Consider the following 17438-nt stretch of genomic DNA (forward strand, 5'->3'; position numbering starts at 1 on the left):
GAGTTAACAAAATGAAGCTTGTACTATTTTCAAGTAAAGAAAACAAAACCATCGTTGCAAATTTTGCGATTTCTTGTTAAATCCTAAAGATCCTACTCTTCGAGCTAATCGTGCGTCCCCGTCAACGAGAAACCTCACCGAATTTCACCGTGATTCGAACGAATTAGATTCCCCGTTCAAGTTCGAATTAGTGATTGTCAAATATATCAATTAATCAATTCAATTCAGTTTGAAGATCTGTGGGGATAGATCCGCCAAATTAAATTTGGTCGATTCTCTTCCACTATCTGATGGATATTCATTTCAAAAAAAAGCTATTGACAATTATCTTACAAGTTTCGATATGGAAGGTTCAATGATTTTACAAGCTTCGACAATTTCTTCGTAAGCTACTTTGGAATCGATTGCATCCGCACTACCTTTGCCATATTCGTTCGTCAATTCTATGAAGAAATGGAGAATCGAATCATCGAACCAGTATATCAAACATACCTTTGTCAAAATTCTTTTCATTGAATTTATTTAGTAAAGACTGAGAATAGAGCCGTTTATAATTCATGCAATACAGTAATAAAGTAATAAATAGAGGTGTTATATGATAAAATCGTATATTGTTACGGGATAATAATCAGTTTATATCCCTTCCATTATTTTTTGCTTATTTTCTACTACGTTTGAATTAGTTGTCTAGTCTGCTCGACGAGAATAGTAGTGAGATTTGTCAGAGATAAGAAAAAAAAAACCCTTTGGGTCTTGTCCGTTAGGGTAAGGTTTTTAGGGGATAGGCAAACTTCTATACTATCTACCCGGATGAAAAAACACCGTGAAGATGAATTGAAATTTCGGAAGATGGAAATTTACAGCGATACAAATCCGCATCAAAGCCGCGTTTTGTATATCAGGGATGAAATCTCACGGTATCTTTTCCATTTTTCTTGGTTTTACTTTTCCAGTGATAAGTAGGGGCGAACCAGACAGTCAGCAACCACTAAGCTTCAGTGTTGCAACTAGCAAATCCAAGTTTTGTATATCGGTATGAAATTTCACGGTATTTTTTCCATCTACGACTATTCTTGTTTTTACTTTTCCAGTGGTAAGTAGGGGTGACCCAGACAGGGCCAGCAACACTAAGCTTCAATGTTGCAACTAGCTTTGGCGAACATGGACGGAAATCTTGAAAAAACCTTTGAAATAGTGGGTCATTTTACCAAAAACCCTCTTAATGACAAGACTTGTCTGTACACAGACCCAGTAACTACGGCTTATTTCAAAATTCATTTCCGTAGGGGGTCTGTTGCCATTGTCTTTTCTCATTTGAGATTTTTCAAACCGACCGCTGCAATAGAGTGTTGGTAAAAGAGGGGAGACGATTGAGAGAAGTGTTGCTATCATCATACTTTATCGCAGAGTTCTCCGTACGGAAATTTTTAATCAAATAGACAATGCGCACAGAGTGTACTACGAAGCGATAAACGTGAGATACACTTTGGTACAGAGTATGACAAGACAAAAATGGTGTATTTGTATCTCAACTGGACGGATTTCCGCCTATAGACAAAAGAATTGCGACACTGAAGGTAAGACTTACTATTTAACATTGAACGATAATACAAGATGCGTTGCGTTGGTTTCATCAAGAACGAATTGACAGATAAATAACACACTTTACTCATCTAAAAATAAAAAGATAAGAATGGTATTCGAATTAGCAGTGTACTGTTGCGCCTTGCGTTCACTCAAAATCTTCAATAAATTCTAGCTTCAGCTTCAATGAAAATGCACTGGATTATGCGTAAGTAGACCAAGATATCATAATCTTTCCTCCAGCAACTTTTGAAACTTTCTTAAGAGACGGAAGGACGGAATACGTTACGTCGCGCTCAAGATACCGACTGTAGGGACCTAAGGGCGCCGCCGCCTATACATATGCGGTTCAATCAGGTATAGACTCTAATCGTGGTTGACAATGTCTCGGAATGGCCTTTTTCATATACCATATCTATCTATGTCAAATGTCATATCTTCGTTGTAAAGATAAACAGACCACAGCAAGAATCTTCAAAAAAAAGTAAAAGAAAACACCCTTAGCACTTTTGGGTGGCGATTTGGGCGGCGCAGACTACTTTATATCATACCTCGAACTCTTTGTATGCCCTTTCGAAGTCAGGCGATTTGTTTGCATATTTTTCAAGTTCGATGATGATATCACAATGTTTCTTGATACAACTTGTATACATCTGAAAATTTGAAATAAGATAATTATATTATAAGTGAGTGAGATCCTTCCACAGTCCCTATAAATTAAGACATTTCCATGGCGCTAAAGCAATTTAGGGGGGTTAGATCCGAGAGTTTGCCAGAAAATAACATATACTTAAAATATACTTCAAAAAACATGAGTGATTGACAGTAGAGCTCTTCACACATTAAAATTCGATACAATTACTTTAGTGATAGATTCAACTCATAAATTAATATGAGAGCCGTAACAATTGGTAAGGGAACAAAAAGACATTAGAAGTGAGAACAGGGAAATCCCAGAGACAAGGTAAAGGCGTTATATATATTGAAAAAGAATTTATCCCGTAATGAATCAATGGAATATAAAATCTGCATTTTGTTTAGAAAAGAACTTCAGGACAGACAGCACCTTTTTAAAACCTTGAGATTATGTTTAAACGCTCTGGTATCATCTCTTATCATTCCGAGATGAAAGCAATTTTATTGAGAATCCTTAATATCCCAGCTAATACAAAAACTCAATTTTGTAACCAAACAAAACCTTAGCGTTCTATTTCAATTTCTATCTGGTTAGGTTGCATAAGACTCTGGGGCCTATTTTTTGCAACTATTGACAATCTCAATGAGCGACTGTCAGCACCTTGAACTGACTCCTCACATTGCATTTGTCTAACCAAGGCCAAGTGAACGGCCGTGACTTGGAATTGAACCATAGTCCCCTGTGTAGCGACCAAGACTAATGTATACCACTATACAGCTTCACAAATCAATAGGTTTAGAACGCCAAGGACAATACCCAACCATAAAGATAAAAGCAAAGACAATTATTCGAGAATCAGAAACAGAAGCCAACCTTGATTTGTCTCATGTTGCGATGCATGATGTCACCAATTTTTTGAATATTGTCACGTGATGCTTCAGTGGTCGATGAACTGTCCCTGAAAAAGTGAAATATAATTGACGTCAATTTTTGTCTGGATCTTGATGCTGACAGCATTTTTATCATCAAATAACCCTACACATTTTTTTATAAGAATAAACTTTATAAGAACATAAGTTTCCGTTGACCAAATTATTAAGAACAAGTTAAGAACATTTTGAGGCTTCACAGATTCAAAAACATCCGGACATAAAATTAACAAAAATACTCACAAAATGGTGAAAATAAGAACATGCTAAAAACAATTTTAGGCTTAAAACTCGAAAAGTTAAGAACTTCCGAAGTCTTAAAAAAATTTGAAAAATATACTAACCAAAGTGAAATTCGTTCTTCCAATTCAGCCAAAAGCGAGCAATGGAAATCATACAAAGGGTCTATATTCTCGTACAGAAATTTCAACAATCTAGCCGGTAACGCATTATCATTTTCCACAACGTCACGGAAAGAGACCGTCAACACTTCTAAATCTTTGACATATGTTCGCTCAGTTTGTAAAATCTCTTTAGCGATATGATAAATTTTCCCATTAGAACGGTACTTGAGACGTAGCTCGGAAAGGTAGTCACGATTCTTATGGATACTGCTAACGCTACTGGTTGCACTGCCAGCGTACGATAAATCGTCCTCAAATGCCGATCCTTCGTCGTCGACAGAGATCGCAGACGCATCGGAGTCAGAATCGTAGGAATGTGTCGTCGGACAGTTTTGAAGATATAATGCTATCAGAACAAAAATAGATGCAAATTTTTATTTCTCAGGTTAGCTATGACTATAATAACATTATAAATTCAAACAAACGAAATCCCCAGCGGCCTTAAATATCACGCAAATTCACGCATAAACGATCATTTTTCCCGAGTTTCAAGCAAACCCGTTTTCTTTTCCAGGCTTGTCTAGAATTGTTTTATACGCTTTATCGAATAATAAATGTTTCTTAAGAAGAATTTTCTGAGTAGCAAATCTTTCTTAGTAAAAACAAAGACTTTGGGCCAAAATTACTTAATTCTAAATTCTCAAAGATGGTGAGAGCGGTTTGGACCCAAAATTACAACAACAAAAAAAAGTACAAAAAAAAAGGTATAGTATAAATAAGACACACTATAGACTAAATGCTTTTACAATTAAGTATAAATCCTAAAAATTTTGGGTATAAACCTTTATAAAATGATGTTTTTTACAAAAATAAAATGCTTTTGTTTTAAAATACTTTTAAGGCTATCACGAGAAACCATGAACTTAGTTTACTATAGATAGGACTATATATACTGAACGAATAAAATATCAAAAGAATATTGGAAGCTAATAGGAACGGAAAAAGGTCGATTCGAAATTTTTTATTAGGGACGCCTTATACTACACTTCCATTCAAGCCTGAGGGGGGTGGGAGTATTTGGGCAAAAAGGGGTACGGAAATGTGCCGATGATCAAGGTATATTTTTCACCTCCATGGGTACCAGGTAGGGTCGCAAAAACAGCAAATTAGAAAAATAAGTCCCTTTTAGGGTACATTTAAGAATTTGAAGCGAGAAATTTTGAGAAAACTTTGGAATTTCAACGCTACTCAGGGCCACTTTTTTCGCAAATTTTTGACAAAAGTTTCCAAAAAACGAGTCCCACGTAGTAGGAACCTCAGCGGCACACCCCCGTCGGTTGACAAGGGTAGTAGAAGGGCAGATTTGCAATGTTTACTCTGGAAAAGGTACTTGACCTTTCGGAAAAAAACCAGGGGATTGATTTGTTTTCGAGCAATACTCTCCAAGATTTATCCTTGGAAATATCAAAACAATCACCATTCACCATTGGACCAAGCCAGTTGGTCTTTGGATTTTTGATCAAGTCAATCTCGAGCTACTTTGGCCCGTCTGAACTGTGATATTACAAGTACACCGAGAAGTGTTTAATTTTAATCGCCATGGTTGTACACCAGATTTACAACAATAAACCAGTTTTTCATTAATGTATAAGCCAAGGAAGTGAATTTCCTAAGCAGGACTTAAAGCCACTTTTTCCTTTTAAGTTGAGCAGCACTCTCGTATGCTAGTTTGTTAAATCAAAATACTGCAGCATTTTTGAAATTTTTTCACGTGAAAACAAAAAAGGGGCTAGAATCTCTCGTACGATATGTATCGCAAATCTTAAAATCACTTTTTTCTTGCCTGGCAAAGGGTGTAAATTCACTTCGAGCTTTCGCTACTTCATTACTGATGACGCCTTTCGCGGTGTAACAAGTAACAAGGTTAGACTGATGGTTATTGATAATAGTTTGTCTATCCTGTATATTCGTGAGTCCGTCATAAAAGTCGTTCTGTCCAGTCTAGTCCGTCACCGTCTAGTGTGTAGTAATTGTTAGCACGTAATTTAAATTAAGATTGATGACATGATATCTCGGATATGAGCTTGTGTTGGTTAGTCTCTAGTTTCTGTACAATATTCGGGATATCGGAAGTTACTGTAGATCAAGATCTAAAAGGAAGATTTGAAATGATGTTTAGAAAACTAATACTAGTTCAATAGATTTGGCCTTTCGGGAGCCATTCCGTTTTATATCCATACAAGGGGGTGGACAACCATTTCTAGAATTCTAGAATTTTCAGGGGGTCTGAAGAAAAATTTTTTCATTTTTCCAGGGGGTAAATAACTAATTTTAGTTTTAGTCTCACTTTAAGGTAAGAAGAAAGTTTTTTAAAGGGTTTTACCAATTCTGCAATTTTCCAGGGGATGTCCACACGTTTTGAATAGTTTTTGTGACTTGAAAAGGTTCGTCCACCCCCCTGGATGAAAAATAAATGAAACAGCCCAAAATAATTTCGATATTAGAAACTACCTGTAATCATAGGTGTAATAAATCTAAAGCTAAAAATAGGTGAAATTTGTGCAAGTTAGTTGTAAAGGTTATGATTGGTCGATTATACACACAGATTTACTTTATTAAAATGTTGGTTGGGGTAGGATATTAGTGCATATTATGAAAAAGTGTTATGTGTAATGAATGCATATTATAAACAAAATATTACATAGTTATAGGTGAGTGTGCATTAATTAATTAATTACTTATTATAAAAAAGAAATTATAATTGTGATCTATTCAAAAGATAAACCTACTTCTATTCTACATGAAAAAAGTGCTTGAATGTGTGAACTTACGTTGTTACAATGTTACGTCATACATTCATTCATTCCCAAACCACTTCGTAATGACTGGTGATGTTCTTGATGAATTTACATTACGTGAAAATGAAAATGATACACAACGCACCCAATCAAATCAATTGAAAATGATAATCACCAATCCAATGCTAATGAACTTCAACCTTGGACAATCAAAGCTGAACAAATCTCTATATGAAGCATTCGTGTCAAAAATATCTTTTTTTCAAGTGCGTTCAAAAAATCACTAATTGTTCAAGAAAAAGATTATTCTGCTTAAATCCGCTTTATAAAAAATTTGGCGGATTTGGCCAAAATTAACTTCCCGCCAAATATAATTTTTTCCGTCGTCCACCAAATTAAATCCCCGCCAAATTTAAATCGTGTATTTATTCTCCAAATGTGTGCTTTTCAGGTTTTTCCTTTTTTAATGGCGTTTTTTGGACAAAAATATTCTTCATCTGCCAAATCTAATTCCCGAAAAATTTATTTTTTCAAGTTAACCGCCAAATAAAATTCCCTCTGAAAAAACTTCTTCGGCCATCCGCCAAATTAGATTCCAGCCAAAATTTATTCCTTTAATGTATTTATTTTTAGAGTGCAAACATTCGAAAAAGTCGCAAAGTGTAATAGACGAATAGAAAAAAGCCACCACGTCTAGTATAGGCTATCTTTAGGTTAGAAATGACGTTTTTGCCAACAAAAAAACACGAGAGTAACGAGCAAACATGGCCTCTAAATGAAACTGGTTACTAGCATGAAAAATACATTGATCAATAAAAAAAGTCAAACAGACTGAAAATCAAAATATGGTATAAAATCAGTAGCAGCTTGTATGGTTGGTAAAAAGGGTTTTAGGTGTTAGGTAATATCTGTGTGTAGTGTCAAGGTGTAAGTAGTGTGTAAGTATAGTCTTTGCGTTATTCATTCGAAAACGAAAAAGTAAGTGAAACCTTCTCCTTGAAAGGTTTGAGGGGGTTTATCTAAAGAATCCTGCATTACTAAAAATAGACAAAAAGAACGACAAATTTCATAAAAAACGACATATTTCGCCGTCTACAACCCCGACCGAAAGTGACTGTACCAACCCTAGCGATTCATTCCCTTTCGTTTATCACGGGAATTAACTACTAAAAGAACGACAAATTTTACACATGCGTATTTACAATGCAGGATCCTTTAGAGGAACAGACTGGTTTATGCTTAACGAATTTTAAAATCACTTAGAGTAATAAAACTAGTAGAAATGTTCGTATCAGATCCCAGTAAATCATGGAAAGTGTATTGTAACTGAAACCGTAGGCTGCGAAGTCGAAGAACAGCCACGTTTCACCACTAGTTTTTGTGACCAAAATTCAGAAATAAAGATAAATCAATTCACTTAATGACTTATTAAAATGACTCGCATCTTAAAGAAACTTCCTTTTCCTTTCCCAGCTGCCACACAACGTTTTTTCAACGTTTATCTAACATTCACAACGTCCATATAACGTTAGGTGAATGTTAAGACAACGTTGTGTGTTAGCTGTGTTAGTAACCCTTTACTAACCTTTTACTTGTTCTCTGAGTTGCACTTCTGAATCCGCATCAGCTTCAGGTGCTAGCGTCGAATGGTGCTTATCGGCTTCTATTTTACTGTCCTCGTGATCAAATGATGTGTTCCGATTGGCTGACGGCGAGGAGAGAGGCGATAGGTCGTACTTCCAACTCGTATTTTTTGAGCCGTATTCTGACGTCAATTTATTGAACATTGATTCCATCTAATATGTAATTTATGAATTTATGATAAAACCAATAATAACTACCAAAAAAGTCGAGAGAAAAGTGGCCATGAAAGAAAGCTATTACTGTGATAATCTTGGCTAGGCAGATTGCCTAGGTAGCTGGGTAATGTTTTTTATAAGAACATCCAACATTTTTAAAGCCTTTGGAAGTTCTTGACTTCTTAGTTTTAAGCCTGAAAACGTTATTAACGTATTCTTATTTTCACCATTTTCTTTGTATTTTTGTCCATTTTCCTAAGAAAGTCCACGAAGCCTTAAAATGTTCTTAGCTTGTTCTTCACATTTTGGCCATCGAAGCCTCATGTTCTCATATAAAATGCTCTAATAAAAAGACGTGTAGCTCAATAAACATTCTTCCATCACCAACAGCTGCTTTAGAGAATTCAGGCTGTTAAAAGTTGGGATCGCAAAAAAAAACACGTCTGAATATTTGACGATTTCCATGAAGTGCAGATCAATGAAATCAAGTTAAAAAATGGTAAATATCTATTAGATGAATGGAGTTATCGTGTTACCTCGTCCCCTAAACCACCTCCATCAGTGCTTGTGATATTGATAGTAGCATCTAGTGACAAATCGTCACCTTCTGCATGACCGTTTGTAAGGGAAAACCCGTTGGTGGAGGGCGGTGTGGGCGGTTCAGATGATGATGCTTGTGGTAAGTCCGCCTCTGGAAGATCTGTTTCCACCTTGAAAGAGAGAGAAAGCATTAAGAAGAATGTTAAAGAAGTAAAGTAAGTTTGCGACCGCAGTCGAGGGCGACCCGAAGGCTCCCTTTTCGTATAGCTGTCTACCCGAAGGTAGGGGAGGGCACCACTCCTTTCCCTGGATTTCTCCACTTACCCTTGATCCGTCTCTTCAGTTGCTGAGCATCAAGCAGAGAGGCACCAAGTACCATTTTGGGAATCTTTGGTATGACCCGGCTGGGGATTGAACCCACAACCTTGCGCACCGTAGCTGGATGCTCTACCTTCATGCTACGGTCGCTTTCATGCTACGGTCGCTTGAAGAATGTTAAAGAAGAATGAAGAAGAAAGTTAAAGAAGATATAACTTGTTGATGATATCAAACTTCGCATAAGATTATTCATGACTAAAGAAACAAAATCACAAAATAACATTTCAATGAAATTTTGGTCCATAATTATGTTGGGATAGCCTGATGTTGTTTTTAAATATATAAAGCCTTTAAACACTTTGCAAGTTTAGGTGCTAATTTAGGACAATTTTAGACAGTGTACAAATATTAGTATGTCTGGTAAGAGGTGCAACCATTTTGAGGTAGATATTGTACGGATTCAGGTGATTAGTCAAAAGCTAAATACAGAGGACTCTTGCTAATTTGAACTTCTATTATTCGGATCTCTCTACATATAACTCAATCAATTTTCAGTTCCCGTTAAGAAGGAACGCTCTTGTTTTCTACAATACGAATCTCTCCGTAAATCGAACTAATGAAATTCCCCATTCGAGTTCGATTTAACGAGTGGTGTCAACTTTATCAAAAGAATATTCTGACACAGAATTCTTCAAAACTACATCATATCGAATATCGCCCAATACAAGAAGTGGCGTTTGAGCTTGAATAACCAACCTGATAATCTATCGATGACGTTATTGGTGGAGTTGATTCCATCTCTGTTTCTTGTTCCTCCTCATGAACTGAATATTTATCACTGTCACCAGCATCGTTCTCTATGGTTGTTGTGTTTACTACGTCTTCATAAGATGGCGGCACCAGGCCCGCTTCACCATGGCAACTATCCGTGTCTAACGTTTCTTGGTGTTGCATAGTAATTACTGTGTGTTGCGTGGGTGGACTGGGTTCTATAGTTGACTGATAAGTCGGTAGCGGGGTTGTGATTTCATGCCTGATCGGTTCTGGCGAATAAGCTTCACCACCGATAGAGTAACTTCCTTGGTCTTCAGATACTTGACGATTGAAGCTTGCAGAAGAAGAGACCGCATGACTGGATGGTGTTTCCGGGAAATTGTATGTACCAGATAGCCTAGCGTGTCCCCTTAAAATAGAGAAGAATTCAATTTCGATTTGACAATAAACTAAAAAGTTGAGTTCCTATATATACTGGAAAAGCTTTTTAACAGGCGCTCATAATAGTATTTTCTAAAAAGAAGAGGGTCCCGTTTATAAAATAAGTCTTAGCTTTTACAGTCTTAAAAAAAAACTTTTGGTAAGGCCTTCTAACAGCCTTTGCTTTAAAACAACAATATTCAAGAAAGTGAAACTCGGAGCTTCCTCGTACCTGTCGCTTCCAGGGTCGACCGAGCTTGCTTGAAATTTGTTGGTAGCTTCGTCAGAAATTTCCTTCTTCGTACGGCCACTGAGAAAAGAAAGACACATCACAAAATCAGACTAATATATTCCCAATTCAGCTGTCTCAAAAGGAGTACGGTAATTCTGATATAAAACACACTATTTTTGGGATCTTTACAATTGAAAAAGTTCCCTCTAGTTAGAGCCAGCTTAGTTGAATATTATAATTATCAAATTAATCTACCAAGCTAAATTTGTTTTAAAAAAGAGCCACAATTTTGATTCTAAAAGGCTGTTCTGTTAAAATTCAAGAAAATAAAAATTGCTTTAAGTACCTGTATCTGTATCTAGATCCTCGCTTGAAAGAGGATTTCTTCTTTAGCCTGGGTGCTTTGTTATATCTGAAATTTGAAAAGAAAAATAAATTGAAAACTGGAGAAAATAAGTTCGTTGAGGATTTGTTTGTCGCGGTAAAATGAAAACATTTTCATTCTACATCGTTCATTACTTTTTCTCAATGGACACCCAACTTAAGTATACAACAATCTAAGAACGAAAACCCTGTTTGTATAAACCCTGTGATTGACAGGTCTTTTCAGCGTTTTGAATGGACGATTTTAAAAACAGTCAAACGCCGATCTTTGTGAGAAAATATAGAATAAGTCCATAGGATAGAGATTCAATAGCAAGGGTATTATTTTAACCTGTTTTTAATGTTTTAGTTCTGCACAATCTTTCCAAGGATTGGGAGTCAAAGAGGAAGAGAGAATACCCGCAGAGATTATAGGGGTAATGGAGGGAGTAAAGATTTATTTTCCTTTAAAATGGTTTCTTTAAATATGAAAATCTTCTTCATTAGTTAGTAAATGCCCACTCGTTTCTAAATTCAGAATTATTCTCGCTTATTTAATTCTCAGAAAATATAATCAGAAAAACATCACTTCGTTTGACGTTCCTTAAAATGGAATTTTTGTGACCTAGGGAAGAAGAAGATACCACCCATATTTTGAGCGTTTCTGACGTGCACGCTTAAAAACAAGCAAAACCACTGAATATCAGTCAAGTCTTTGAGGTTACATATAATTTTCTTAGAGGAATGAGCATTTATTTATTAGTTGAGTTACCCATGATAATAAAAAGACACGAGTGCTGATAAATAATTAACCCTTGTATCAAAAGCTGTAAAAAAAGATTTGTGACAACTTCGTCCCCGTGTATCCCAAGCTTCATGTACGTTACTGATGGACGCCAGAGATATCTGGCGAGTATGGCGCTATCAGTAAAAATAAAAAAACTGATAATACGCAGGGAGCGAAGTTGGAACCATGTGTAAAATTTCTGACAAGTTGGCGTATTTTTGTTGCGTAAAATATTTAAAATCGTTCAGTAGGAGATAGATTATAACGAAGAGGATGTATGGGGAGATTGTATTGACCCAATCCAAAAAACAGACATTTGACATCAATCTATCCAATTGAACTCCTAATCCTACTTTATGAAATTTGAAGCAATCAAGCTGGCACACAACGTTGTTTCGACGTTCATCTAACGTTATTCATGATATGCATCATTGCAATGTCTTCAATTGACCCAACAGCTGATTGAATGTAAGTGACGTAAATTCAGTCAATAGGTCACTTGCAACCAATCAGCTGCTCGGTCCGTGATGTAATGTCAGAAGACAATCAAGTGTTGTATATCATGAATATGGACGTTTGCGAATATTAGATAAAAAGAAAGAGATTATGTATCGAAGATATTCTACGGCTACGGTTGCAGCGACATGTCGTTGTCTACTTTTCTATGTACGGGAAAAACACCAAAAATCCGTATAAGCAAAGTCGACATAATGCCGTACGTCAAATATCGAACTTGCTTTCACCCGCCATTACTTGCCTTACTCGCTATTTCCCTCGCCACTTTAACCGAAGCCGTAGAGAATTCCAGATACATGATATCGCTAAACTTTGGAGCAACGTTATGTGTTACCAGGGAAACAATACCTGAAAAACACGTGATGATTGATACAGACTTTCCAAAAAGATTTTGCGCCTGCTCGACTGCATAAGTTGAACAACAGTGTGTCATTTTCTTCATTCGTCTGAAATGATATTGTGTTAGGGAGAAAGAGTTAAAATCGGACCGAATTCTCTAGCTTTATTCTTATTAGGATGGAATTTATAAACAGTGAAACTTCTGGATAGATAGAACGACTTCATTTGTTTTTGGCAAGCCAGTATCATATTTTATGTTTTCTTACTTTGTTTGATAACCACAGAATAAGAGACAGTGGTCATCTACAGGCTATACGTAACTATAACCGACTTTCTTACTGACGTATAATAAGCAGATTTAAAGGGAAGTTTGGAAAGTTATAGTAAACGACGATTTTTATCTTAGGGATTTAAATATCGCAAAGACTTTTTCTTGGAAATACATTCTCTTTTTCTTTTTACACGCCTTTCCTTTTTTTACTATCTTTTGTAAGAACAATTTTATAAAAAACTTGAGACTGAAGTTTAATCTAAGTGTAAAAACAAATTGAGAACAACCTTACCAAATCAATCAAAAATTACTATGATGATATACATAATAAATTTTGAAAAATCAAGAAATTTGAGACTGAGCTATAAAAATTGACTGGTTCTTATTAAACTAGCGGAAAGTTTGATGAATATCACATTAATTTTGTAAGAACATTACATTAGCCTCAGATTTAGGCTCTCAGAACAATAGCTCTATTGTTTGCAACAATAGACGTTAGGAAAAATAGAAATTTAAAAACTCAGGCTCAGCCAAAATTTACTGGTTCTTATAAAAAAAGGGTGTATACACGTTTTTTTTAAAGAACATCCAAAATTTTTGAAGCCTTCGGATGTTCTTAACATGTTCTTATTTTCACCATTTTCTGAGCATTTTTGCCTATTTTCCTAAGAAATTGGGTGTTTTAGAGTCCGCAAAGCCTTATAAAACATTGTTAATATTTTGGCCATCGAAGCCTTATGTTATTATATAGTTTTTTCTTGTAAAAAAGTCAGACATCTTCAAAATGAAAAGATGAGGTTATTATATTTCAAAGTAATATTTATAGCATTTCGTAATAGTGGTTGATGAAATATTTATAAAACTGTACGAGATAAAGATTATTTTTAGGTTCAGAATGTATTTATCTTCTTTTTAAAAACATAAAACGGAGGAGGAAAAGATTGTAGGTGGCTAACGTCTTGAAATGATATATAAAGACTTTGGCTTTTTCATTTTCGTTTCGTTTCGTTTCGTTTCTTTTTTAGTTTATTTTTATTGTTGTGCAGTAGTGTAGGTCATCAAATCTATGTTTCGTGGCTAAGCCTCATGATATTGGCAGCAGTAGGCTTGTGAATGATAGAAGCACTTGTCAGATCACGAGCTCAATCTGATTTAAAACTGGTTTTTGGATAACTTTAAAGGTCTATAACATCAATTTTGTTTCTGGTTGTAGATTTGGAGATCGCAACAACACAACATTTGACTTAATTTCATCATACTTTTCTTAGCACTGGTAAACTTTTTAACATGTTCACTGACAGATCATTGAATATTTTTAAGAATAAGGTTTCAGAAAATTGAGACTTTCCAAGGCTTAGTTATTCCTATTTTATTCTGTTAATTTTTTTCTTATTCTGTTATTATTTTTAGGACGTTATGTATTTTATGCAATATAACCTACTCTTGCTACCCTTATTTTCCTTGACGTAAAACCACATCACGCTTAGGTTAATCTTAGATTGTTTTCAATTTTATGTTCATCATCTGGTTATTGAATGATAAAAAGTTGTAGAACTTGGAACTTGTTTATGTATATAGAATCTTAAGTGGGAACCTACTCAACTTGACACTAATCACTGATCCCTCCTTCGATAAAGAATATTCATGAAAAACGATGGTCATTAAAAAATAACTTTTTATACTTTTATTGACATATTCAAGTAACATAAGCTGACCTTAAGTAACAGCTTAACAGGCTTCTGAACGAGTCATATCAAAGAATTTATTGCCAGACTAATGGCTAATGTGTGTATTTTGTGGATAAATGATTCATGTGAGTTATACTGACACATTTGATTTCATATGGTATACGCAGAGGAAATTTTAGAGAGTTTCTTTTTAAACATCTTGTCACTTTTGTCCTTGTCGCGTTGAGTTGGTTTGAATGCTTTTGACTTTTAGCTTAACGTGCGTTGTTTCTGAATTTTCATTAGCTTTTTCAGATATATAAAATTCCGATAAGTTTTCCGTTCAGAGACTGGCTCTTCACTAAAAAGGAAAAGGGAGAGGGTTTGGGTTCAAGTTTACCAAAGACGAATGGCGTCAAATGTCAGAAAGCATTACATTAAACCGCTTACAGATGACCTCATTTTATCCTGGTAGACTCAAACCCAGTCCCCTTGTTGATTGATAGGTGTATAGCAAAAGACCAGGGTGATGTTCTAGAGTCAACTTTCTTTAATTCGAACCTCTACTACTCGTATCTTTCTATATTTCGAACAAAAATATTGGTACCCTTAACTACAAATCAGTATTAAAATACTCTATGCAATTCGGATCTTTCTCAAATTCGAAGAAAATTCTTGATCCCTTAAAGATCGAATTAGAGAGAGTCGACTGTAGTTCTTCTAGAACAATCAACCGGAATGATTTTATGAAGCAATGCAAAGTCTTTTTATTTTTTGGGTTTTTAAGTTTACTGAACTATCTGTTTTCGCAATTAAAGACCAGCACAATTGATGGTTTATACCACCTGGTTTTTACATTTATGCGATGCAGTGTAGGTATCACGAGATATTTTTAGATCATTAACAACTATCACATGACCCATATTAATAAGGAATGTAAAACTAATCATATCGAACTGGTATGAGAGTTGTGTTATTCATTTCTTATGATATGAAATATCATAGATATCAAGAAAGATATCAATCTTAATTTTAACTGACGGTATCATTTTCGCTCATTTGACAACCAAATAAACCACAAGATCTGTTACTGAACAAAAAATATCCAGACAGAAAAGATCGGTCTGTGACAAAGGTCAAATAATTAAATTTTGACAAAAGGTTGGTTTATAGACGAAGGTGATATAATAAGTCTCATAAAGAATTATGTTCGCTTTACGAAGCAAGGTCACAGATTTCTGTAAAGCTCGCCGAAGGGCTAGATGTCGTGCATTAGGCTCTTCCAAAAAAAAAGTGAATATATTGCAAAAAATATTTTTTCGAAAACCCGCAAAGCTTCTTATTGGTCAAGCGCTGACCTAGGTAAGTTTAACTACCTAACCGCGGCACACTTTTCAGCAAAGCACAACATCTAGCCCTTCGGGATTTATAAATCATTGGCAAGGTCCAATAGAATTCATTACCCCTTTGTGTAGTTTAATCAGGAATCTTTTTTTCTTGAAAGTCACTTTGCGAATGTTTGCCCTGAAAATGAAACATTTATAAAAACGAATATAATCTAATAAACATAAACTTGTTACCAAACCAAGTCGTAAAAAGCAAAAATGTCACAATCTAAAGCATCAGGAAAATACTTCAAAAGTCTTCACTAAAAAAGTCTGGTACAGTTTGAATGACATAGTCTATGTGTGAACAAGGGTTCACAGAATCTCAAAACTTTGGAGACCCAGGCAGACATATAACAATAACTTAAAAACTCTGAAAACTAGATTTCTTCTGTAGATAAATAAGTATTTTGCTTACCATGAAAAATTATTGATGACCCTATTCCTGTCTTGGAAAACCAATATTCCACTGTGATATACAGCTAAGTTTAATTTGACGCCATCAGAATCTTGCGCTGGATAAAGTGTTATACCATACATTTCAATTTTGCGGGCAATTTCTAACATATTGTGATCCGATTCTGCTGGACTCTCCCCCCTAAAAGTTAGATTCGGTAAAAGTGAATTTTTACACAATTTATTCTCTATAAGAAGTATGGATGATCATATATCATCTATTGAATTCTGATTGAAATTTCTCATGTATAGGATAATTTTTATTGGCGATTCAAAATTTCTATGCTTTGCGAAGGTTTTTCTGTTTTTTAAATCACTGTAATTAGAGTAGTCATTTGTTTGGTTTATTTTAACAAAATGTGATTATTGAAAATATTTCAAAGACGAAAATGGACATTAAATTTGCTACAAAATTTCAAATTATACATTTCTTAGGTTAGGAGTTCAATATAAGAATATTTCAAAAACACCAGAATGAGATTTTAGTCAATCTTTAAACAAAAATAATGTAAGAATTTCAGTCCTGAATTCCTGAAATTACCAAAATAATAATGTGTTTAAAAGCCTCTTTAAATAAAAAAACTTAAGTCTAACAAACCTATGAGACCGATGGTAGCTCACTATCTTTTCTTCGATATCTTTGGTCTAAAAAAATGAATCAGTTTATTTTTCAAATGCCTACAATATGTATCAGAAAGATCGGCTGACAAAAACCTTTTAGGCCCTCTTAGATATAATACCTGGAGTGAAATAAGTCAAAGCAATATGGTTGGATAAAATAATAAATACAGAATTAATAGAACCAAGCTCTTAATAATAACCTAAAAACAACCAGATTTTTTCAACTATAAAACTAAGGAGAATCTTCCTCAGTTATACATATAAGTTTTCTAGAAGAAGAAGCGATCATATGGTCATATAATAGGCTCTGGTCAAAAGCAACTTAGAGTGCATAAAAAGATTTGAGATTTGCAATACAAAGAAAAACCAAGAATTTATTTTTCGGACAAAAGCAGATGGTTAGAAGGCTTAGATATCAAATAAATTAAGTGCCTTCATGTTTTTGAATTCATCATGTTGACTTTTGTGAGGAGAGAAGTACAACCGTTACTTTTTTATGGGTGAATATTATCAGAAAAATTATTAAATGTCGACCAACAACATAGGTGAATCTGGAGCCTGGACTGAATTTCTAAAATTGCAAAAGTCTCTGCATTCATGGCTTTATTTATATATGGAACTGTATGGAAGACATTAATGTAAGAAATTTACAGACGTA

At 34.9% G+C, this 17438-nt stretch overlaps 1 protein-coding gene across 1 annotated transcript in view; it reads right to left on the reverse strand.

Moving 5' to 3' along the window:
• LOC136821138 (FERM, ARHGEF and pleckstrin domain-containing protein 2-like) overlaps positions 1-17438 on the reverse strand; it is a 35065-nt gene that overhangs the window by 8671 nt on the left and 8956 nt on the right. The window contains exons 8-21 of the mRNA XM_067077363.1: positions 16758-16804; positions 16122-16301; positions 15782-15842; positions 12390-12487; positions 10722-10787; positions 10376-10453; positions 9706-10132; positions 8628-8801; positions 7878-8088; positions 3495-3900; positions 3095-3179; positions 2136-2237; positions 1589-1673; positions 334-443 (exon numbers count right to left, since the gene is read on the reverse strand). Coding sequence (XP_066933464.1) covers positions 334-443; positions 1589-1673; positions 2136-2237; positions 3095-3179; positions 3495-3900; positions 7878-8088; positions 8628-8801; positions 9706-10132; positions 10376-10453; positions 10722-10787; positions 12390-12487; positions 15782-15842; positions 16122-16301; positions 16758-16804 — 2130 coding nt within the window. The remainder of the gene's footprint in view (positions 1-333; positions 444-1588; positions 1674-2135; positions 2238-3094; positions 3180-3494; positions 3901-7877; positions 8089-8627; positions 8802-9705; positions 10133-10375; positions 10454-10721; positions 10788-12389; positions 12488-15781; positions 15843-16121; positions 16302-16757; positions 16805-17438) is intronic.

The sequence above is a fragment of the Clytia hemisphaerica genome, unplaced genomic scaffold (genome assembly GCF_902728285.1).
Source record: "Clytia hemisphaerica strain Z4C2 unplaced genomic scaffold, Clytia hemisphaerica genome assembly, whole genome shotgun sequence".
Classification (NCBI taxonomy): domain Eukaryota; kingdom Metazoa; phylum Cnidaria; class Hydrozoa; order Leptothecata; family Clytiidae; genus Clytia; species Clytia hemisphaerica.